Source organism: Melanostigma gelatinosum, assembly GCF_949748355.1.
Source record: "Melanostigma gelatinosum genome assembly, chromosome: 20".
NCBI lineage: Eukaryota > Metazoa > Chordata > Actinopteri > Perciformes > Zoarcidae > Melanostigma > Melanostigma gelatinosum.
In genome coordinates, this window is record NC_136653.1 from 4,176,469 (window position 1) to 4,200,460 (window position 23,992).

At 45.3% G+C, this 23,992-nt stretch overlaps 1 protein-coding gene across 1 annotated transcript in view; it reads left to right on the plus strand.

Moving 5' to 3' along the window:
- tgfbr1b (transforming growth factor, beta receptor 1 b) overlaps positions 1 to 11,967 on the plus strand; it is a 55,268-nt gene extending 43,301 nt beyond the window's left edge. Inside the window, exons 5-9 of the mRNA XM_079291580.1 lie at positions 586 to 753; positions 861 to 1,017; positions 5,660 to 5,784; positions 5,961 to 6,091; positions 10,928 to 11,967. Coding sequence (XP_079147706.1) covers positions 586 to 753; positions 861 to 1,017; positions 5,660 to 5,784; positions 5,961 to 6,091; positions 10,928 to 11,053 — 707 coding nt within the window. The 3' untranslated portion in view covers positions 11,054 to 11,967. The remainder of the gene's footprint in view (positions 1 to 585; positions 754 to 860; positions 1,018 to 5,659; positions 5,785 to 5,960; positions 6,092 to 10,927) is intronic.
- The last annotated feature ends 12,025 nt before the right edge of the window (positions 11,968 to 23,992 follow it).

Here is a 23,992-nt window from a genome sequence, read left to right on the forward strand (position 1 = left end):
GTGGGAGGAACCATCACCTTCCTCCCATGCTGGAGCTCCTCTACAGAGGAGAGTAAAGGGACGAGAGGAGGAACCCCGGGGCTGGACGTCCTTTTATTTTGATATATTCAAAAATGAGTTCATTAATGAATTAGCAGCGCTTTGTCATAAAACAAGTCTGCTAATACTGCAGGGAGGAAGAGTGAGCAGCAAAAATAACAGGGCTTTTATTGTGAAATATTTATATAAATGTGTGTCTCCGAATGAGCGTAGCTTTGTTTGAAGCTATCGTTGAATAAAACAAGTCTATAAATACTGCAAAGTAAGTGACAAAAATAACAAGGGGCTTTTATTGTGAAGGATTTATAGGAAATAAAATTGTATCCACCGTTTTACAGCCGCACCGTTGACTATAAAATCTATCCGATCAGGATGTGGACACGCATACGCGGCCACAACTGAGGCATCCGATCACAAGTCCATTTAAGACATTTAAGCACTACATCAGACCAGAAGACCAGTTCTTTGTGGGAGAGCGAAACCAGGAAGAAATCAGCTTGGTCGTTAACCCTTCGTCTCCTCGCTCGTCTCCCTGTCTGTGTGTAGATAACGGGACGTGGACTCAGCTGTGGCTGGTGTCAGACTACCACGAGCACGGCTCCCTGTTCGACTACCTGAACCGCTACACCGTCACCGTGGAGGGCATGATCAAGCTGTCCCTGTCCACAGCCAGTGGCCTCGCCCACCTCCACATGGAGATAGTGGGAACACAAGGTGAGACACACACACACTCTTCTGTTTGTCCCATTCACATATTGCACATCTCTACAAATCCGTGCAGTCAGCCGGCTTTTGTTGAACGCACGACCGTCTGTCTCCAGGGAAGCCTGCTATCGCGCACAGAGACCTGAAGTCAAAGAACATTCTGGTGAAGAAGAACGGGACCTGCTGCATCGCTGACCTGGGTCTCGCCGTCCGCCACGACTCGGCCACCGACACCATCGACATCGCTCCAAACCACAGAGTGGGAACCAAAAGGTACCCGCATACCGCACACAGCCCTTTGTCATGTTTCTTTAGAAGCAGTTCAGTGTGCGGTGGACACCCTCTTCTGTATCCATCGTGGTTCTGTCAGGTCGTACATGGAATTGTCCAGCTTGGTCATTTTGTTCTCCGTTGGCTATCTTGAAACCCCCCCTCTGTTTCGCTGTGCAGGCAGGTGTTGCGGTGTTTTACAGCAGTGAATTTAAGATGTAAATAAAAGCCGCCTCGCTGTCTACACTCAAAGAGGGGACTCTATCAATCATCGAGTCTCTGTCGGCTAGCCTTTCATTACACAGGATGGAAACAGCCGGTGCTCAAACCAGCAGAGATGGCGGTCTGTGTTGACGGTGGAAGACATGTCCCGATCACGTTGATTTGCCCCTAATCCTGATAAGAGTAATTTCATACGAAGCATCTACCAGTGCCAAGCCCCGATCCCATTCTTCCTAGATCGATAATAATAAAAAAGATGTCGTGTAATGTCTACCTGAGCAGAGAATGAGGTCGTTCTCCCTTTGTGTGTGCTGTAATCCGAGCTGTTGCCATGCCGAGAAGCAATAGAAATGCTCCCAATGTCCTGTATAGCACCTTTAAAGGTATTCAAATCAATCCAGCTTATCCACTTTACAATTGGATAGCTCTGCATTGTATCAAGAAGAAACAAGCCTGTGTTCAAGCTGTTCCATCATGATTCTTTATTCAAATTTTTATTTTTAAATAAAGAAACCTGTCACCCTCTTGCCCGTGTCGCTGTGTGGAGGGAGTTTGTCTCTCTCTCTCCAGTCGTTGTTGTTCTGTGCAGCCTTTGCCTGAGTTACCTGAATAGACTGTAATCCGACGAGGCTGGTGATTGCATTAATGAAGGACTAATTGGTTGCTTGCAGTGCTTTTGTTGCAGTGGTGAATGTGGTTGAGGCAGCATGCGTCATAGTGACGGCAACACGTGAGACTCTCGCTGAAATGAAAAAACACGTTAACATACATAAACACTTGCAAAGTTCACTCTCTACAGGATAGTGAAAGAGTTTTTATGCAAATAACCACTATAGATGATAATACAAAGTGAAAGGCATTTAGAATTTTTTTTATGTCCTATTGTTAAAATCCCTGTTGGTTGTGTTCATCTTTTTAGTCTGCCTATATTTGCCATTTTGGACGAGTAAGTTTGGCAAGTGAAACATCTCAGCTACTTGCTGCTGATGGTGTGTGTTGCTGTGGAAGAGAGACAGACGGCGTTGGAGAGTTGGCGGTGGCTGCACTCGTTGCATTGCTCTGCACGAAAGCTTCGCGAATAAAAAGCCCCGAGTGACAGCTGACATAAAACAAAGGATGGGATCGGGCTCAACAGTTCACTATAGTCAACATGGTAAAAACAAATGCCTTCATCAAATATTATCAACCCAACAAAGTCACGTTTAAATAATGATAAAGTGCTACTGTGTTACGGTGACCACACAAATAGCCATTCATCTCTTCCTCCCTTCTTACCCAGACTGCACTTCTCGTGTGTGTGTTCGTTCTGTAGACTTGTCTAGCTGCAGGGTTGGAAAGTGAGCAGAACATTGAAGGCAGCGCTCTCCTCCTGCCCACAGTGATATCAGCATAGCTTTCATCCAGCTCTGTTTTTCTCTGTGACTTTTTTATTTATTTACATTGTCCTGCCTCGGTGTCGGGGCCGATGGTTTGATGCTGCAGGTGTATTCCAGTGCCACTAAATGATTCAGTGGGCCTCCGGTCAGTGGAGACTAACGCTTCGGCCTTGGCTGAAATCCATGTTACACATTGATGATCTGATCCCACCAGTGTCTTTCTTTTATTATTTTTGTTTTTTCTATCATCACGCCAAACTGCCAGCAAAGAATCAGTCCACCCCAAAAGTGACTCTCTATTAGACGTGTCATTTTGTGTAAAATGTGAACGTATATTGCTTTCATTATCTCCGCCAGGACGATCATGCTGTCGGCCGAGTGATTGAGTCTGTTCACGGATAATCTCTCATTCTGCCACAGCAAACTGCATAATATGTTTGGTGGGCAGTTATTGAAGGTGGTTGTGGTGACTCGCACTTTCTCTAAACACCTTTTTATTGTCTGTTTTACACTGCTGTTGTCTGGCTGCGGACTCCTCACTCAATACTCTAAACCGGCTCCCGGCCACTAGTGATAACACGGCAACCTCTGGTTCTGCCGAGTGAAGCCGGTGCAGAAGTGTCTAAAAACCTGCATTCTCTCTAGTGTCCACCAGGGGGCGACTCCTCTGGTTGTATAGAAGTCTATGAGAAAATGACTCTACTTCTCTCTTGATTTAATACCTCAGTAAACATTGTAAACATGAGTTTATGTCTCAATCTCTAGTTTCAAGTCTTCTTCAATACAGCATGATGTTCGTTTAGTACATTATGCTCCATTTAGAGTCAAACAGACCATAAAGCAGGGGATGCTTTAGGGCGGGGCTCCACTTGCCTTGCCTTACATGCTGATTGATGTGTCGCTGCATTTTGTGAGAAACAGTCAGAGGACTGCGTCTTGTTCGGTAGCTACTGAGGAGTCTGAATGTGTTGTAGATTACCGTCTTATCTACTGCAGTAGCATCGACGTGTCGCCTCCATTTCTCCTTTGCATGGAAATCCTTGACAGTCATTCTCAAATGACAAATTGAAAAGAGAATAACTCGAGTTTGCTCCGATTCACAGTAATACACTCCACTTGATAATTTTCAAACACAATCTTGGATCAAAGCACAAATGCAGAGTGTGTGTGTTATTTTAATACAGATGTAGATACAACCCGCTTTCTTTTGACATTGAATGAACTTCCTTGCTGCTCGCCACATAACTACACTTTCTCTAAAGCTTTTTAGAAAATATTGAATGTTTCTGTGTTGTCATTTTTGCGCCGCAGCAGTTTGCTTCCCGCGGCCGTCCATTCATTGTGTGTTCACCGCTCAGTTCAAGCGTCAAATTAAGAGTTGCTCTCTGGTGCCCAGAGTGGGAGCTCTGTTGAATCCGACTCTTCCAGATCATCAGCGGCTCAGCAGTGCCCACAGGTTTAGCAGAGGTCGACTCCACGGCACCCTGCTGTTACGTCCACATGACTCAATCAGGGCTCTGTGTAATTGGAGGCTGCGGAGTCATCGCTCACATCTGTCCTGCTGACTCCAGACGGCTGCAGGGATTTAATGAAGTGAGGGGAAGGATGCCTTTCATGTCACGGATAAAGACGCTGATAATGAGCTGTTTATTTCTAGGTCGGTACTTCCAAAGGTGTCCATGCGTTCACAGAGTTATCAACATTTGAATTCACTTTAACATGTTTTACCTTAAGCCGCTTATTCCTTTCAAGTATGTTTTGCACTTCTTGACAGAATTAGGAAAGACGTGGCTCCAGTTGCCCCTGTAACCATTTAATATTGAGATAAAAGACGTTTTCAAACGCCTGAGGATGAACAACGATGTGGACACTGCAACGGGAGCGCAGGAAGGTGGCATATCAGACAGAGGAGATTAGAACACAAGCATTCTTTACTCGCCAAGGAGAGTGAGGGCAGAATGATGTCGACCAGCTGACCGATCTAAAGCAGCCAGGTTACAGCCACATGGACCGTTTGGCACAAGTCATTCAACTAGTCTATTTTCTTTCAGCTTAAAAAGGTTTTTGAAATGTACTTTATGATCACATTCGTCTTAAGAAGCTTTCGGCCCAATGTCTTACTGTACAAACGCAGTGGAAGCGTCTGACGCTGGCATTCTGGCGTGTTTTTAACGGGCCGAACGTAAACCTAAACTGCTTTGGTGCCTTGTTTTGATTGTGGAGCGTCTCATGAGGACCCAGCCAGCTGGTTCATCTGTACCCGCTGTAGCTGTTTGGAGAGAGCTAAATGGAATACCAATGGATTGGTTATGGATTTGTTTCCCCCCAGAGGACGACATTTTATTAAAGAAATCAATTGTTAGTTAATATTGATGATACTACTTTTGCTCTGAGTGGTTGAAATGACTCGGCCTACTAACGTTTGTACCTTTATGGCAGACCTAACTGAAGCTTTGTTGTTGTTGCAAAGATTGTTTTTGAGGTAAGATAAGCTGCCCTCTGTACAGCTGCTAGTGGAGTGTCTTTGGATGGGAAACAGACTTTATCTACATCTGCATAGCGCCTTTCTAGTCTAGTGCTTTAAACTAAACGTCATCATGTGGACTGGAGGAGCCAAGACTCGAACCACCCGACCTGAAGACGACACGCTCTACCTCTGAGCCACAACATCTCCCGTCATACGTTTTCCCACATATACAGTAGCTGAACTCTCATCCACATCACCTCTTTAGATTGAATCTTATCCACTTCATAGTTCTGAACGTGTACCATCATTATTAAGATCAAGTCAAATAGATTGAGGGGAATCTGTAAAATACAGCAATGTTGCCTGAATACAGACCTTTTGCTTCAATACTGCTGGTTCTGTGTTGGCGGTTCAGATCTGACGCCTTCAGTACAGGTTGGGTGGTTATTCCCTTCGTAAAGCGTCTGCGTTTACTTGAGCAACACGTTCCATGAAATAACATCCTTTTTCTGCCATGGTACAAACAATGCCTGCGTAAGCAAGAAGACCTTTGATAACGGCCTCTGGTCTTTCCACTCAGGTATATGGCTCCGGAGGTCCTGGACGACTCCATCAACATGAAACACTTTGAGTCTTTCAAGCGGGCTGACATCTACGCCATGGGCCTGGTCTTCTGGGAGATCGCCAGCCGCTGCTCTATGGGAGGTGAGGATCCAATGACCAGTCAATTTATTTTCTATAGCCCAAAATCACAAATTAGCCTCAGAGGGCTTTACAATCTGCACACATCCTCTGTCTTAAAACTTAATGGTGAGGGGAAAAAAGCAAGAAACGTCTTTCTATTTAATTTAAAACCACGTGTTTTGTTTTCTTCCTGTCAGGCATCCATGAGGACTACCAGCTGCCCTACTACGACCTGGTTCAGTCCGATCCGTCGGTGGAGGAGATGAGGAAGGTGGTTTGTGAGCAGAAGCTTCGGCCCAACATTCCCAACCGCTGGCAGAGCTGTGAGGTAGGACACGCACAGCTGCCTCTTTGTGAAGTCGGGGTAGATAGTGTGTGTGTGTGTGTGTGTGTGTGTGTGTGTGTGTGTGTGTGTGTGTGTGTGTGTGTGTGTGTGTGTGTGTGTGTGTGTGTGTGTGTGTGTGTGTGTGTGTGTGTGTGCTGTATATGCTACTACATGTCTGAAAATCACATGTCTCATATAAATAATTGAAAATAATTCCACAAAAGGAGAGCGCATGAACATAGTGGTTGCTTGCCGTCAATAGTGCGGTTCTGTAATATTGCGGTTGCTGAGACAGCGATACTCTGAGTCCTTCTCAGTCACATGAAGCACACAGGCAGGCGGTTCCCACAGTCCCCAGAGAGGAAGCAACCACTCTGTGTGTGTGTGGAATCAGTCTCTGCTTTCAGTGTTCACTGTATTGTACTCTGTGTATGGCACGCGTTGTTGTTGTTTCTGTGTAACGTGAATGAGCTGATGGATATGATAACCCGATTCCTGATCCAGCTTTTTAAAATGTATCGGAGGCCTTTCTGCTGACCATCACTTGTGATTAATGGTTGGACACTATTCGGTAGGGTCCAGCATAGGTCAGCACTAGCTCTGCTCCTCTGCTATTACCATGATGGCACGAGATGGTGATGATGATAATGATGACCCTGCTCCAGTGAGACGGGACCACAGAGTCTCCAGCTCTCAGCTGTTGAAACCAGACGTCTTTGTAAACGCAGACTCTCTCATAAGCAGCTAACTCTGCTGCCCACACACACTCCTGAAAGCTGGAACAGATGCACTCCGTTCATCACGTTCTAGTAGAACTCACATTCTGCTGTATTGTTTCACGTCGGCCACCTTTTGTCTGGCAGCATCCAGACGGTCGTGATATTTGTGGATCTGGAATGAATCTGCCTTCTTTTTAGCGATGAACATTTTCATTTCTCTTCCATTTCAATTCTCAAGCCTGGTTAGTACCACAAGGATCATGTTCCCTCACTTCTGCTCCGAATAAAGTCCTGAGAACCCTCTCTACGCATGGGGTGACGAGACCTTTCTGAGCCACGGGCAGCGTGGTGGTTCCAACAGAGACCTGATGACAAGCTACAGCTCTAATCCCAAATACATGGTGACGTAACAGAGCATTGATGCGTTCTGGACTGGGCAGTACCTTCTGTAGGTGTGAGCCCAGCTCCTCTGTCATCACCACACACGGTCCACGAGGAGTGCTGGTGGGCCTCTCTACCCTGCCTGTGAAGAACCACAGAGTTCGGCAGTTTTGAGTTTCCCTTTCCATTTCTTCAGATCACTATCGGCTATAGTGCCGTGATGATTTACTTGTTTCTGCTCCATATCGTTGGTTCACAAAACAAACAAGTGTGACCTTTTGCAAGAAGAACCTCTTAATGAGCTACCGGACGTTATCGAGGCTGCAGAAGTTCAGTCGGCGGCTGTCATGCGAAGTCATTCTGAGAATATCTTGGACCAAATGTAGCAACGTTTCAACAAGTGAGAACTCTGTGAAGTAGAACCACCACCACTTTATAATCTCTGCACATAGACATAGTTCACAGTGCGCAGCAGACCTGTTGCTCTATTGGTCAATGGTGCCACAGACGAGCACACGGGCACCGGCTCGTGCTGCTGCTGGAGGACATTCTAGATTTGTGATCAAGTATCAATGATGTAGGAGCTGGTCCACCTCACCTTGCTGACTTTAGTGCTTACCTCCTTCACGTTAACCAGCAGGTAGCAGCTCAGACACGGGGACTTGGACTTGCCAGTTGCCAGGTCGCATTGGCAACCAATTCTTTGCCTTTGGTTGCCATCAGTGGCAACCAGTTTAGATATGGTGATGCTACATGATGTGGTGTTGGCTCTCCCAGTCTCTGCAGCTGTATGTGAGAGAAGACTCAGCTGCCAACGGATCTGTGCTGGGAATCAGCACCACGGTCGTGATCCAGGATCTGTGAAGAGCACTGCTGGTATTTGTGTATACCAGGAATTGAGGGTGGAGTAGTTGACTGATAAACTTAAGATTAAAATTCTGTAAAGTATCGCATTAAGCACAAAGTAGATGGAATAATAATAATAAACATCCCTGATGCTGAGAGAACTAGTGCTAGTCCTTTCTTTCAAGATCCGTATCAACCAAAAACATGAGCCATGTAGTAGATTGTTGCTGTTCCTGAAGAGCCACGGGTAGAACTGCTACGTTCCCACATGGGTACTTGTGACTAAATGTCATCAAAGGGGACTCCATGGGGTCTAAGGTGGGTCTGTTTGAGGATCTGTGACAGAAAATGACGACCCCGCCCCCCTAGTGTAAGAACCACTCATTCAGAGCAAAGTCTTGTAGAGGTGTTGGTCTGTGTTATTTCCAGGCGGGAACTTTCTCTCTTCAGTCGGCTCGCCATGAATCAGGAGGATGGGGTAAATCAAAGTGAAGTGGCGTCTGAAAGCATTTGAATGTGAAAGTTGTTGGGAACGTAGAGGAGCGTGTTTGGGTTATCAACATTTAAGAAACTGAATTCTTGACATCAATGGAATTATTAATGTAAGTAACAATTATTAATGATTATTAATAACAACGGTGCACCACCCTGTAAACAGGGACTAATAACCAAACGATAAACTAAGTCTCATAATTAGTGGCCACTCGTAATGTCAATAGTCTGGTGCGACTACACATTCGAAGTGACAGTGAAGGGTTAAGTTCGTACACAAGACTACTACATACAGATCTTATTACACGCATATGCACAAGTAATCACAAACGACTGCTCTTTAAAATATAACAGAGTTTATTAAATCAAAATAATAAGTGATCATATCAATTAATATCACAACCAACAAACGCTATCATACAATTTTATGTGCCTAATCTCTAAACAAATGCTATATGTGGTTGCGTGTGTCGGCGCACACGTGTGGTGGAACAATAGGTGAGAGTTTCACCCACACTCCGGAGCTCTGTGTGTGCAAGTTACGGAAAACAAGAGAAATAAAAGGGCAGAGAGAGGAATCAGAGTTTCTGTGTGCGATGTCGCGTCGTAGTGAGAATGAGGATCGCCGAGCGTATCTCACACAAGTTGCCGTTGTCGCTTCGCGAACTGACGACACTTATGCCCGATAGTCGCGTTTCCACACTTCACTCACAGAATCGATTCAAGGAAATAGAGCAAGAACAAAATATGAAATCAAATAATCCCAAAAGCAACAGTCAAACAGGAAACGCACAGTACGACGGGCCTCGGAGCTCCGTCGACGATTGCGTAATCTCTCAGCAAAACGAAAACAATGACTTTAACACGACAAAAACACGGGAATAATAACATATAAATGAATGGCCTGAATTAAACTTAAATTCATTTAAGCTAAACTACGCCCAGACACCGTGACTCTTACTATGAGATGCTTCGTGGCAAGGTTGTAGAGTGTTTGTCGATGAATGGTCTTTCCTCCTCCAGGAGGAAAAGAAAAGCGTGAGGCTGCGGCTGTTTCGGCGTCGCTGGTGAGCGGCTGCTGTTTTGGCCCGGTTCGCTGCAGAGAGGAGGGCCTGTGGTTTCCAACATCGGCTGAGACACGTGTCTGTTCGTATCTCCCGGTAATGGTCGGTGAAGGAAGATTGTTTGGTCTCCCTAGTACCGTAGCGTGTACACGAAGGTGGGGAGTGGCGCGTGGGAGGAAGGATGCTTTCTGGGGGCCAAGGCCTTAAACTCAGAATAGACGTGGTCGATTTCGTCCAGCGAAATGGCACGTGCGTGCTGAGATGAGTGGGGGTTGAGGTCGATCGGGTCCTCTGGTGATTCTTCTTAGAGACCAGACGGAAGTCCAGAGCGAAGAGAGCGATTTTGGGCCGCGTTGCCGCTTATAAGCGGGTCTCTGCGCACAGCGGGAGACGGCTTGTCGGCCAATGAAAGGTCCACCTCCGCAGTGGACCGAAGGTGGAGGTGTGGTCATCTCCAGGGGGCAAGGATCAGACCCCAGGTCATTTGTGAGGAGGGGAGGCCCATGTGAGGGACTCAACCAGCCAGGAGGTGGCGCCAGAACCCCAATAGTCTCGACATAAGGTGTGTGTGTGTGTGTGTGTGTGTGTGTGTGTGTGTGTGTGTGTGTGTGTGTGTGTGTGTGTGTGTGTGTGTGTGTGTGTGTGTGTGTGTGTGTGTGTGTGTGTGTGTGTGTGTGTGTGTGTGTGTGTGTGTGTGTGTGTGTGAGAGATTACGTGGCAGTGTAGAGTTGGCACTAATCCACCTGATGAATGGAGGACTGGAATGTGTCGGCCGCCTTAATGAGCACTCTAGGAAGTTCAGTAGATGCGAGCGATGTTGGGACGCTGTGAGACACGGACGGACGGACGCTGTGAGACACGGACGGACGGACGCTGTGAGACACGGACGGACGGACGCTGTGAGACACGGACGGACGGACGCTGTGAGACACGGACGGACGGACGCTGTGAGACACGGACGGACGGACGGACGGACGGACGCTGTGAGACACGGACGGACGGACGGACGGACGCTGTGAGACACGGACGGACGGACGGACGGACGCTGTGAGACACGGACGGACGGACGGACGGACGCTGTGAGACACGGACGGACGGACGCTGTGAGACACGGACGGACGGACATCACGAGGATCTAGAAATACATAAAGCTGGATGTCATTAACTAACTGATGTGGGTTGATTGCAAATATGATGGGACCAAGAATAGAGCTCTAAGTTCAACTGTCCTCAGCTGTCTAACTTCAGACGTACAACAGCAGATGGGTGTGTTTCCCAAAGCAGCGGCCTGTCCCAGCATGTGTGTCATTAAACCTTTGTCTCCCTCTCCTCTGCAGGCCTTGCGGGTGATGGCGAAGATAATGAGGGAGTGTTGGTATGCCAACAGCGCCGCCCGACTCACCGCTCTCCGGATCAAGAAAACCCTGTCTCAGCTCAGCCAACAGGAGGGAATCAAGATGTAGACGGAACTACCAAGCACACACACACCTCTGACTGGCATCCATATCCTCAGCATTATGAGCTTCATTACCATCATCGACTCTTCCTCCCCTTTTACTATGAAAGAAGTGAAGACTTCTTTTCCTCTTGTGCTCTTTTTTTTTTTTCTCATCGCGTTTCATTCATTGACAAACTGCTGGTGTGTGTGTGTGTATGTGGGATGGTTGTGCCTAACCATCTTCACACGAAGTCTCCGAAAAGACCAATCAGGACAACTGGTGTCCATCTCAAGTCCCGCCTCCACCACTCATCACACAACAAAAACCCCCGATACACGCTCAGACCTCATCGGGTCAACAGCAGGCCAGCCAGGAGGCAATTCAGCTGGGAGGCCTCTGAGGTGTCCTCACATCTTCATCATTTACTCCTCAGTAGGGCTGCAAGTGTCTCATTTACATCGTTGATTCATCTTATGAATCATAGAAACACTGTTATTGGGTGAATTATCACAGTCCTCGTTACAGAGAGGATGCACTCTCATGGGGGTGAGTGAAGCGCGTCAGGGGATGGACAGTTCAAATCTAAAGACACGCAAGCTTCTTTTTCTTTGGAAGAAATACTTTCCATTTTGCACACAATTAGTTCAAACGCTGCTTTGTGAAATCCACAGCGCTGGAGATTTGTTCTCCACTCACCTCTCGGCTGCCGGTCTCCTGCTAGAACAGGGAGCAGCAGAACAGATTCTCCTCTATCTTCGGCCCCGATCGGGTTTCTGTCAGAGTCGGGGCAATTCGATGTGAGGCGGTTTGCAGCCCTACTCTGGAGGCGTGTTCCAGTAGCAGCTCTACTCTGGAGGCGTGTTCCAGTAGCAGCCCTACTCTGGAGGCGTGTTCCAGTTGCAGCTCTACTCTGGAGGCGTGTTCCAGTAGCAGCTCTACTCTGGAGGCGTGTTCCAGTTGCAGCTCTACTCTGGAGGCGTGTTCCAGTAGCAGCTCTACTCTGGAGGCGTGTTCCAGTAGCAGCTCTACTCTGGAGGCGTGTTCCAGTAGCAGCTCTACTCTGGAGGCGTGTTCCAGTAGCAGCCCTACTCTGGAGGCGTGTTCCAGTTGCAGCTCTACTCTGGAGGCGTGTTCCAGTAGCAGCTCTACTCTGGAGGCGTGTTCCAGTTGCAGCTCTACTCTGGAGGCGTGTTCCAGTAGCAGCTCTACTCTGGAGGCGTGTTCCAGTAGCAGCTCTACTCTGGAGGCGTGTTCCAGTAGCAGCTCTACTCTGGAGGCGTGTTCCACTAGCAGCTCTACTCTGAAGGCGTGTTCCAGTAGCAGCTCTACTCTGGAGGCGTGTTCCAGTAGCAGCTCTACTCTGGAGGCGTGTTCCAGTAGCAGCTCTACTCTGGAGGCGTGTTCCAGTAGCAGCTCTACTCTGGAGGCGTGTTCCAGTAGCAGCTCTACTCTGGAGGCGTGTTCCAGTAGCAGCCCTACTCTGGAGGCGTGTTCCAGTAGCAGCTCTACTCTGAAGGCGTGTTCCAGTAGCAGCTCTACTCTGAAGGCGTGTTCCAGTTGCAGCTCTACTCTGGAGGCGTGTTCCAGTAGCAGCTCTACTCTGAAGGCGTGTTCCAGTAGCAGCTCTACTGTGGAGGCGTGTTCCAGTAGCAGCTCTACTCTGGAGGCGTGTTCCAGTAGCAGCTCTACTCTGGAGGCGTGTTCCAGTAGCAGCTCTACTCTGGAGGCGTGTTCCAGTAGCAGCTCTACTCTGGAGGCGTGTTCCAGTAGCATTGGGAACTGAAGCTTGGACTTGGTGGGCGTTACGGGACAGGTCTGTAAGCCTCCGCCCGGTCGGGTCTTCAGCTGTTCTTCATCTCGTCGAGTTGTGAACAGAATCTCTCATCTTTGCAAACACTTTTTTTTCTTTTCATTCATTACTGTTCTATATCCTCGTCTCCCTCCATGTGCTCAGGGAGTCAGACGGGTCAATTTAAGTTATTGTTTTGGTTTATCTTTCTGGTGTCAGGGTTTTTTTTGGACATGACCTCATTCATTCTTTTTTTTTTTGGCGAACATGCTGCAACATATGCAATATACAGCAGATAAATGTGTCTATTTTCTATACTCTGCTCTGATAAACCACAAACGGCAAGAACAACAACACGACAACAATCAGCTGCCACCATGCCTTCCAAAGCCAGCTGTAACCGGAAAGTGCCAGCGCTTTAACAACCCAAACTCCTCTCGCGTGTGTGTGTGTGTGTGTCCGTATCCCTGAGAACTGAGCGTACAGCGAGCTCGTACTATGCACACCCCAAGAAGTAGGGACAGAAAGCAAGGAGGGACACACACACACACACTGCTGTCGCAGCACCCGCAAGCCGGCCAACTCTCTGGTGCCATTGTGTCAACCCCCCCCCCCCCCCCCCCACACACACATGGACACCCGACCACCTCAGCAGCATCTCATGGTACAGCTTCTCCTCCAGCGGGACTGAGTCTGGAAACGGAGCTCCAGCACCTCCAACTGTGTTCAGGTGGAAAAGATGATGCCACCAAAAAGCCCCCCTGTGGCTTTGGGGGGGAAAGAGAGACAACGGACACAGACGTGTACGCATTACTGATGTTGCCCTATAAATGTAAACGCTCTCTGATTTTATTTTGTTGTTCTCACGTGTTTGCCGCTGTCGCCATGAATCGACCTTTTGAAGCGTTTCCTTCTTTGTCGGATAATCATCAACGATGAGCTGCATTCATTTACAGATCTAGCAAACGGAGACTGACTAAGCCATAGATTTCCCAGGTTGTGTATTTGTTTTGTTGTTGTGGCGAACGACTTTTTCTACTAGAATGTACATTTACGCAAAACAAAAGATCCACGGAAAAAAGACAATTGTATGGTTTCAGTTTAGTGAGCCTTAAGGGACCAACGCATTGAGTCGGGATCTGCTCTCGTGCTTTTCTTTAGTTTACTTTTTAAATTAAAAAAAGATTATATATATATATATATATATATATAAACACTATGATAAAGGTAGTGCCATTATTCTATCTAAAGGACAGAAAGTGTATGTAGCACCTGATTTAATGGTTTATTCAGTCAAGTGTTCCTGTTACTACATTGCCTCCCACCTAAACCCATCGGCCTTATTCTACGGACTGTCTTGTGTCCGAGTTCCACTGAAAGCACACAATCCACAATTGGATTCAGTTTGAATGCAGAAAGGGTTCAGCGTTCAATAACAAAGGCATCCAGTGAACAAAGGGATGTGCCGGCCAGTGGATTGCTCAGAGTCTCGATTGTTCAGTAATAAGTGCACTTCTGAACCACCAGGGTCTGAGGTCAGTCTGCCTCCCGTTGTTGAGTTGTTCTCTTTATGGATCCATGATGTATTGATGTGCTGCTACTTGGTTGTCCGTCTCGCTCTACTTGTGGAGGCGAGAGCTTCCGTTGGATGTAAACTCCCTCAGATGGCCCTGAATCTGATCGTTGTGTGCCACGTCGCTCCGACACAAGTCCTGCCCCCTGAGATCCGCTGGAGTCCGTCAGCTGATAGTGTTGGCTGATAACCAACAGCACGTTGAAAACCACGGTGCCATCTATCGGTCCTGTTCCCGCTGCAATGCAGCGATGCATGTTTTCAAGTGTAGCGGAGCGAGTCGGAGGAAAGACCTCCCGTCACGTTTACGGGAGTGATTTGTTCGTGCGCTTGTCGTAAATGTAGATGCATAATGTCGTCATTTGTCAAAGTACACAAGGCTGACCTCTGAAAACCTTTTGAGCATTTAATGTCACATCAGTACGAATGAAGCTCAGTGCCCATTACTTTGCAGGCGCCACTTTTTTTGTTTGTTCACAATTGATGTTTTCTTGCAGCCCATGTGGAATGATCAAAATGCTCGTTGTTTAGTTCTTGCTTCAGTGGATTGACATTTTAAAGCAGCACTGAAATCAAAGGAAACTCTTCACATCAAATAGAAACAAACCAAAAGAGAGAAGTCCTCTCAGCTCAACGCGTTCATGTGGAGTCTCCACTCGGGGTTCACTTCCTTCTGTTCTCTGAGCTTTCAACTGTACCACATGGTCTTCATCAACGTTTGCTCGGTTAACATGAAACTGTTGTCGGCCAAACTTTGCATTATTAAGGCCGTCAGGGTTTCAACATGTACGGTTCCATGTTGACGAAGGAAGCTTCTGATGAAGAGTGAGTGGACCTTCAGTACAGATTGCTAAAAGTGAAGACATCCTGAAATTACGTAACAAAATCTGCATTTATCGTTGGCTGAACCTGTAGCCTTTTAAACTGTACAAAACATTTCTGATGTTGCATATCTATTTTCGTGAAAATAACTGTTTTATTTAGTGATTCCCTCGTCGTCCTAGAAAATTGAGATTTGTTTTCAGAAAACAACCCAACAAAGAGTAGACTCGTTGTGATGTACCCCCTGTGTACTTCCACTGTAGATGAAGTATCTTTAAATGTGTAGAAATGGTCAGCGGTGGCAGTACAGTGACATATTGTAAATATCTCGCAGAGTAAACAAAAGAACGCAGTTTGAAGAATTGAATATTGCTGCTATATTAAATACAAAAAGGGTGACAAGCTATGCTGAATTCAGTGTTAAATGTGTACAAACGTGGCCAAACTAGTAGAGAAAACGGGTTCTACTGAGATCTGACGAAGCCATGTGAGGTTGGCGGGGGGGGGGGTCAGGCTAGCTCTGCTGGGCCTCTTGAATGTGTATTCCATTAGAAACAACATCAGCCCCACAGCACCTCTGGTATGCCTCTACTAGGACAACTTCATTCTGTCTTAAAGTCACCAGCAGCCTTGTACTTTTCTTTCCTTTTTCAGAAACCCAAGATGAGTTAACTGTAAAGAAAAGAGCAACCGTTGTCCTTGATGCTATCTTGCCTTTTTTTCTCTCGCCATTCCATGTTCTCTAATTGACTAAACAGGCGTCTCTTCGCCACAAGGGCCACACTTCACTGCAGCCGGCTTCACAGCGCCACACCGGGTGAACCAACCTCTCATCCAACCTGCCTACTGTGATTTCAAGATGCCAGTTGAGAGAGATTTAAACCAGTGTGCTCCAATCTTCCTGATGGGGATAACACGGATAAATACATGGCGTTGCACTCAGCTATACACGGAGAAAGCGACGCAAAGTAGTTTGCGTGGAGAATGGACCGGCACATCGGTTGAAGCGCACTAATGATCAGACTTAAAGGCAGTATACTGCTTATTCACACATCCATCAGAAACTCTTTGATTTGAGTGGAGGTGGTGGACTTTACGTCCCGGCTCTGCTTGTCCGGGCGCTTGTTGGATGGCAAAATGCACTCGCTCTCCGAAATAGTTTGTACATTTCTGAAACCACCAATTGGACAAAGACGGTAAACATCATGAAAGTGTGCTCTGTTATCTCCGTATGTGAACCATTGGCGCATCTCCTCCCGGCCGGATGGAGCCGGCGACATGTGGTGCAAATCGGTCTGTTTTAACCGTATGCTGGCCTGGAACCCGTAGATCCCGTCTTATACTGGTCACTGTAGCAGCGATGCGGCTGAGCCGGTTCCGGTTCCGCTCGAACCCAAATCGGCAAGTTCGTTAGGTCTGGTTCAATATGCAGCCTTTTTCATGCCCAGTGTGCGATGATGATGATGGAGGGCCGAAACAGGGAGGTAACACAAACTATGCCAGCTCTACGGCTCCAACCCACGCACTGAGAAATCCCCACAGCTGTGAATGTACCGAGTTTCCAACCGATCCGAGCACAACTCGAAAGTGGCAACCTGGCGAGCATGCAAACACCCCGGGTTCCTATCAGTGTCTCTCTCTCTCGTTATGCCGACCGCGTCCGCCCGCTCAGTCCCTCTGGATCACACGGGTCCAACCGGCCGACCTATGCTAGCGCGATCCACACACTGTGACGGGGAACGCGTCCGGGCCGAAGGATCGGCAGGTTCCCCCTTTCACGGTTCGCCCTGCATCGTCTCGGAGACCCCGCCGCGCCTCAAGTGTTCAGGTGGAGGTGACGGGTGGTTTGGGTGTTCCCGCTCCGGCCAAGCCCTCTGTGGCAAGAAAGCTTTATCATGTTTTATTTGGTGCCGAAGTTTGACGAGACTTCTTTTCGCCGTTCACCTCGAATGACAAGACCGCATGCGATTGTGTCTGCGTTACCTGCGCTATAGATGTCATCCAGAAGCTGAGAAGTATCTTTAAAAAACAAAGCATAATTAACATATTCAAAAGGTCACTTCAAAAAGAAAAGACCTCCTTTCAAAGTCTTTTACCTCAGTGTATATATTCTCGATTTGTTTACTCCGAGTTTGCAATTTATCTTTCTCTTTTGTTTCCATGAAATGCTTCAAAAAAAAAAAAAAGTTGAAGAGAATCATTTTCTTTTCAACGGTACCCGTTTCTTTCGTTTCTTTTTTTGTCAGATGGCATTGTATTGTGTTTGTGTTGTGCCCAAGCAGTATACTCTTCCTCCTTTACCGTGCTCTGTGTGTGACCCGTTGGTCGTGTTCTGCGTGAGCTGTACAGTCAAAGCGCTCTACAGATGTCCACGCCCCCCTGAGCTCTGGTACCGATGCCTTGTTCAATATGTTCTCTTTGTTTAATGGAAAAAAAAGGAGTCACGGTGTGGTGTTGGGGGGGGGGGGGCTGCAAAGTGCTGAACCCTCCTCACTTCAACCCTCTTGGATTTCTAAACATATTATAATCTTGACTTTTTTTATATAGTGTGTCCAGATGATTATGAATGAGAGATCAACATAGGAAGTAGAGGATTGACACTGATGTTAACTTCTAACATAGCTGGAGTAGAAAAAGGTGTGAATAAAGAAACAAAGTTTCACGACAGAATGAGTGTTTGTCTGATTTATTTGTTTAGCCAAAACTGTTTTTTGTACCAGTACATGCGTACTAATACATGGAGACACAAGGACAAGATGTGGAGGATCCGGTACTTAACCCTCCTGTCATGTTCGGGTCAAATCTGACCGATTTACAACTTTAATCAATCATAAATATTGGTCAAAATAGAGAAACGAGAGTGTCGGAAAGCTGAGCGCAGGTGGCGAAAAACTAATCTCCAGGTTCACTGTGACATCTATAAAGAGACTTCGCAATTATAATTTGGAACTTAGAAATGCAAGGCAGTCATTCTTCTCTGACATCATAACCAAAAACAAGAACAATACATGCGCCTTATTTGCTACCGTCGACAGGCTAACAAACCCTCCAGTGTAGCTGCTGAACTCCAATCCACCTGGGCATGCAATCAATTTGCCTCCTTTTTTACTGACAAAATTCAGAAAATTAGACAAGCAGTCAGTGCCTCCACATCAACCACAGGATATGTGTTGTCCCGATCTAACATCCATTCAAATATCATGACACAATTTCATTGAAACGACCGTAGAAGCCTAGAAGACATCATACAACATCTGAAGTCATCCTCCTGCTGCTTGGATATTCTACCAACACACTTTTTCAAAAATATTTCAAACTGCATGACCACTGATCTTTTACAAATTGTAAACACATCCCTTCTCTCAGGTGTCTTCCCACAAGCCCTAAAAACTTCAGTTATTAAACCGCTCCTAAAGAAGGCTAGTTTAGACTCCGCAACAATGAAAAATTATAGGCCAATATCAAACCTCCCATTTTTAAGTAAAATAATTGAAAAAGCGGTTTTCCAACAGCTGACCAACTTCTTGGCCGTAAATATGCTCTTGTTAAGGTTTTCAACGACATCCACTTAAACATAGACAATGGCAGAAGTTCAGTCTTAGTGTTACTGGATCTCAGTGCTGCATTCGACACGGTCGACCATGCCATACTCCTAGAAAGACTAAACATCTGGGTGGGACTCTCTGGCACAGCACTTAACTGGTTTGAATCCTACTTGACGGACCGAAAATACTTTGTCTGTAGCTGATTACACATCAGAGCTGACTAAAATGACATGTGGTGTTCCCCAAGGTTCAATACTGGGGCCTCTTCTGTTCAACATCTACATGCTTCCACTCGCTCAGATTATGGAAAACAACAAAGTGTGTTATCATAATTATGCAGACGACACACAAATCTACATAACTATGTCACCAGGGGACTATAATCCCATACAAGGGCTGGGTAACTGCATTGAACAAATCAACAACTGGATGTGCCAGAATTTTCTTCAATTAAACAAAGATAAAACGGAAGTAATTGTTTTTGGTACCAAGGATGAACAATTGAAAATCACCGCTCAGCTTCAATCACTGATGTTAAAACCCACAAACCAAGCCAGAAATCTAGGTGTAGTTATGGATTGAGACCTCAACCTGAACAGCCATATCAAGACAATTACAAAATCAGCCTACTATCACCTGAAGAATATATCAAGGATCAGAGGACTTATGTCTCAACAGGATGTGGAAAAACGTGTCCACGCATTTATCTTCAGCAGACTGGACTACTGTAACGGTGTGTTTACAGGTCTCTGTAAAAAGTCTGTCAGAAAGCTGCAGCTGATTCAGAACGCTGCAGCTCGAGTCCTCACTAAGACCAGGATGGTGGATCATATCACCCCAGTTCTGATGTCTTTGCACTGGCTTCCTGTCCAACAAAGAATTGACTTTAAAATCCTGCTGTTGGTTTACAAAGCACTGAATGGTTTAGGGCCAAAATACATCTCTGATCTGCTGCTACCTTATGAACCATCCCGACCCCTCAGGTCGTCTGGGACCGGTCTACTTTCTGTTCCCAGAGTCAGAACTAAACATGGAGAAGCAGCGTTCAGTTTTTCTGCTCCACATATCTGGAACAAAGTCCCAGAAAGCTGCAGGTCTGCTGAGACCCTCAGCTCCTTTAAATCAAGATTGAAGATGTTTGCTGCTGCCTTTAATTGAACCACATTCAATTAATATATTAATCAATTTCCTGCATTTCTGCATTTTACTACTGTATTTTATTTCTTACACTTTTTTAGTTTTTTTAATGTTTTAATGCAATGAATGTTCTTAATTGTTTTAAAATCTCCTTTTCTTTTGCCTTATGTTTTGATGCTTTTAATGGTTTTATGTGAAGCACTTTGAATTACCTTGTTGAAATGTGCTATACAAATAAACTTGCCTTGCCTTACTTAAAACAAGCTGCACTGGAAGCAGAGCAACTGAGGAAGACGGTAGCTGTGCAATGAGAAAATAAGATAATGGGAACAATATTTTTATAAATTATAATACATGTAGTGTATTTAAGAAAAAATATTAAATTACAAAATTGATTTTTTTTTTTTTTTAATATATATATATAGCTTTGTGATTCTGTTTAGGCGAGCAGACGTGTATATATATGTATATATGTATGTATATATGTATGTATGTATGTATGTGTGTATATATATATATACATGTGTATATGTATACATGTACGTGTGTACGTATACATGTACGTGTGTACGTATACATGTACGTGTGTACGTATACATGTACGTGTGTACGTATACATGTACGTGTGTACGTATACATGTACGTGTGTACGTATACATGTACGTGTGTACGTATACGTACGTGTGTACGTATACGTACGTGTGTACGTATACGTACGTGTGTACGTATACGTACGTGTGTACGTATACGTACGTGTGTACGTATACGTACGTGTGTACGTATACGTACGTGTGTACGTATACGTACGTGTGTACGTATACGTACGTGTGTACGTATACGTACGTGTGTACGTATACGTACGTGTGTACGTATACGTACGTGTGTACGTATACGTACGTGTGTACGTATACGTACGTGTGTACATGTACGTGTATACATGTACGTGTATACATGTACGTGTATACATGTATACATGTACGTGTATACGTGTATACATGTGTACGTGTATACATGTACGTGTGTACATGTATACATGTATACATGTATACATGTATACATGTATACATGTATACATGTATACATGTACGGGCGTACATGTACACATGTATACATGTATACATGTACGGGCGTACATGTACACATGTATACATGTATACATGTATACATGTATACATGTATACATGTATACATGTATACATGTATACATGTATACATGTATACATGTATACATGTATACATGTATACATGTACGGGCGTACATGTACACATGTATACATGTATACATGTACGGGCGTACATGTACACATGTATACATGTATACATGTACGGGCGTACATGTACACACGTACATGTACGTACGGGCGTACATGTACACACGTACATGTACGTACGGGCGTACATGTACACACGTACATGTACGTACACGCGTACATGTACACACGTACATGTACGTACACGCGTACATGTACACACGTACATGTACGTACACACGTACATGTACGTACACACGTACATGTACGTACACACGTACATGTACATGTATACGTATACATGTACATGTATACGTATACATGTACATGTATACGTATACATGTACATGTACATGTATACGTATACATGTACATGTATACATATACATGTACGTGTGTACGTACATGTACATGTATACGTATACATGTACATGTACATGTATACATGTGTATATATGTGTATGTGTATATATGTATATATATATATATGTACCCCCTGGGGGTGCGCGAGCTGCCTCTAGGGGGTGCGCGAGCTGCCTCTAGGGGGTGCACGAGAGGAAAAGTGTAATGGCGGTCTGATGGTGTAATAATATTAAATATTTAAAAAAAATGTAATTTTAATTAAAAAACTGTCAGGTGGGACATCTGAAGCTATCAGTCGTAAAAGAGGAGAGGGACAGAGAGAGAGAGAGAGGAATCGGAGGCGAGGGGAACGGAGAGGTGCGTTGGGGAGAGACCGGGAGAAGAAATCGAGCCAGAGTCAGAGGAAGATGAGACGGAGGAGACCGAAAAGGAGGAAGGGATAGCACAGACAAATCGGGAGCATATCGGCCCATCGCGGAGTCAAGGTGAAAAAAGAGGAAACGAGAGTGAGCATCAGACTGGGAAAAAAAGAGGAAATATGATTAAAATGATCCGAGTCTGGGCTTCACTTGGATTGGCAACGCAGATTGCCCAAAGCCACAGTGCGTGGTGTGCAGTGAGGTTCTGGCTAACAGTCTGAAGCTCTTATTTACGTCGCCACCTGAACACCAAGCATGCCAGTGCAAGTCAAAAGCCCCTTACATTGTTTATATCGAAATTGGAGGAGTTACAAAACAGCCAAAAACAACTGCAGTCTCATTCATGTGTTGGGTCTATAAATGACGCACTACGGGCTTCATATCTGGTCACAGAATAGCGAGAAAGGGGCTACCGCACACAATCGCCGAAGACGTGAGCTTGCCAGCTGCCAGAGAGATGGTGGAATGTATGATTGGGGAGAAAGAAGCAAAAAAGTTACATCCTGGCTGCATTAGTCGCTCATTAATTGTAAATTAAATGTGATAATCTGCCTCTGAGCCTGTGCGTGTGTCCTCGCATCCGTATTGCTCTTTAAAAGTGACGCCTTGTGTCACTGAAAGTTCTTGAAACTTTGTTGCAGTGTTTCAGGGCGTTTTCACACCTTCAGTTCGTTTGCTTTGTTCTGATTCAGGGATTAATATGATACAATGTTGCAGTTGCTCCTTTGTTCGGTTTGTGTTCACACTGCAACATTTAACAGCGGACTAAATCTTGTAAACAAATGCCACGCGCGAGCAAACTGTTCTCTCATTGGTCCGATTCTTATGCGGCTATGAAGGCTTAAAAGGCCCTGTTGCTTCTTTTTTTTATTTTTTATTAAGGGGGGGGGTGGGGTGCGCGAACCCGGTCGGGATGTAGAAGGGGGTGCGCGGCCTAAAAAGTTTGGGAGCCGCTGCTCTAGTCTAATGAGCAGACTTATAAACGTTACAACTCCTTCATAGTGTCATATTGCTTTTCGGAGAATTTTGATGATAAGTCCATAGTAGATGCAAAAGTATACTTATGTACAATATATTATGTTGAACATTGTTGCTCCTGGATGGATCACAGCCAACCCAATTATGTTCAACACAGCTCCATGTCCTTGGTCATGGTGCCACAGCACTTAAAAGAATAAACTTCATCATTCTCAAAATTCTGACCCTTTGCTTTTTTATTGACAGCATTTACTTGTACTTTTACTTTCAATGAACAGGTTATGATGTTCATTTAATGTTCAGGTTATGATGTACATTTAATATCAGAAAATTACTTTTGATACTTAAGTACTTTTGTACTTAAGTACAATAAATATCAGATACTTTAAGACTTTTACTCAAGTAGTATTCTAATAGGTGACTTTTTACTTTTACTGAAGTAGTTTTCCAGTAAGGTATCTTTACTTTTACTGAAGTATGGCTTTTAAGTACTTTATACACCACTGCACACGCGTATGCACACGCGCGCGCGTATGTATATGTTACAAAAATTATACAAACTGACAAATTATTTGTTAGTTTTGCTTATGAAATGAGAATTTTTGGCTGCAAAACAACTTTTGCTCTCAGAAGAAAAAGCTTTGCTCTCAAAAAAATGGATGTAGGGGGCTACATACGCTGCTGAATGAGCCAGGGGTTTCTATTCGTTGGGTTTGACTTGGCATCTGCTTCCACTGTAAACAATTGGAGGAAACCATGCGAGGAGAGAGGAAACGAGGAAATATATTTTAAGACACACGAGACGTCCTTTCCTCAGTTGCGTCACGTGAGGCGACGTCTGTTTCTGATGACTGGGGATCACAGCTGGATCAGCTGTGAGTTGGCTTTAACAGCTGGAGAGACTTTTGTGTCTGTTCACATGATCACTCTATTAAGGACGAATGTAAAATCCTTTTCAGCACAACTCATAAGACACTTGTCACATTGTGGTGAAAGGTTGGCTTGGCCTTTATATTCAAAGTCAAACTGAAATAACTTCTATCTGTTGCGGTTGTAAAGATAGAAGCTAAGGCCTACAGTGTAAAAG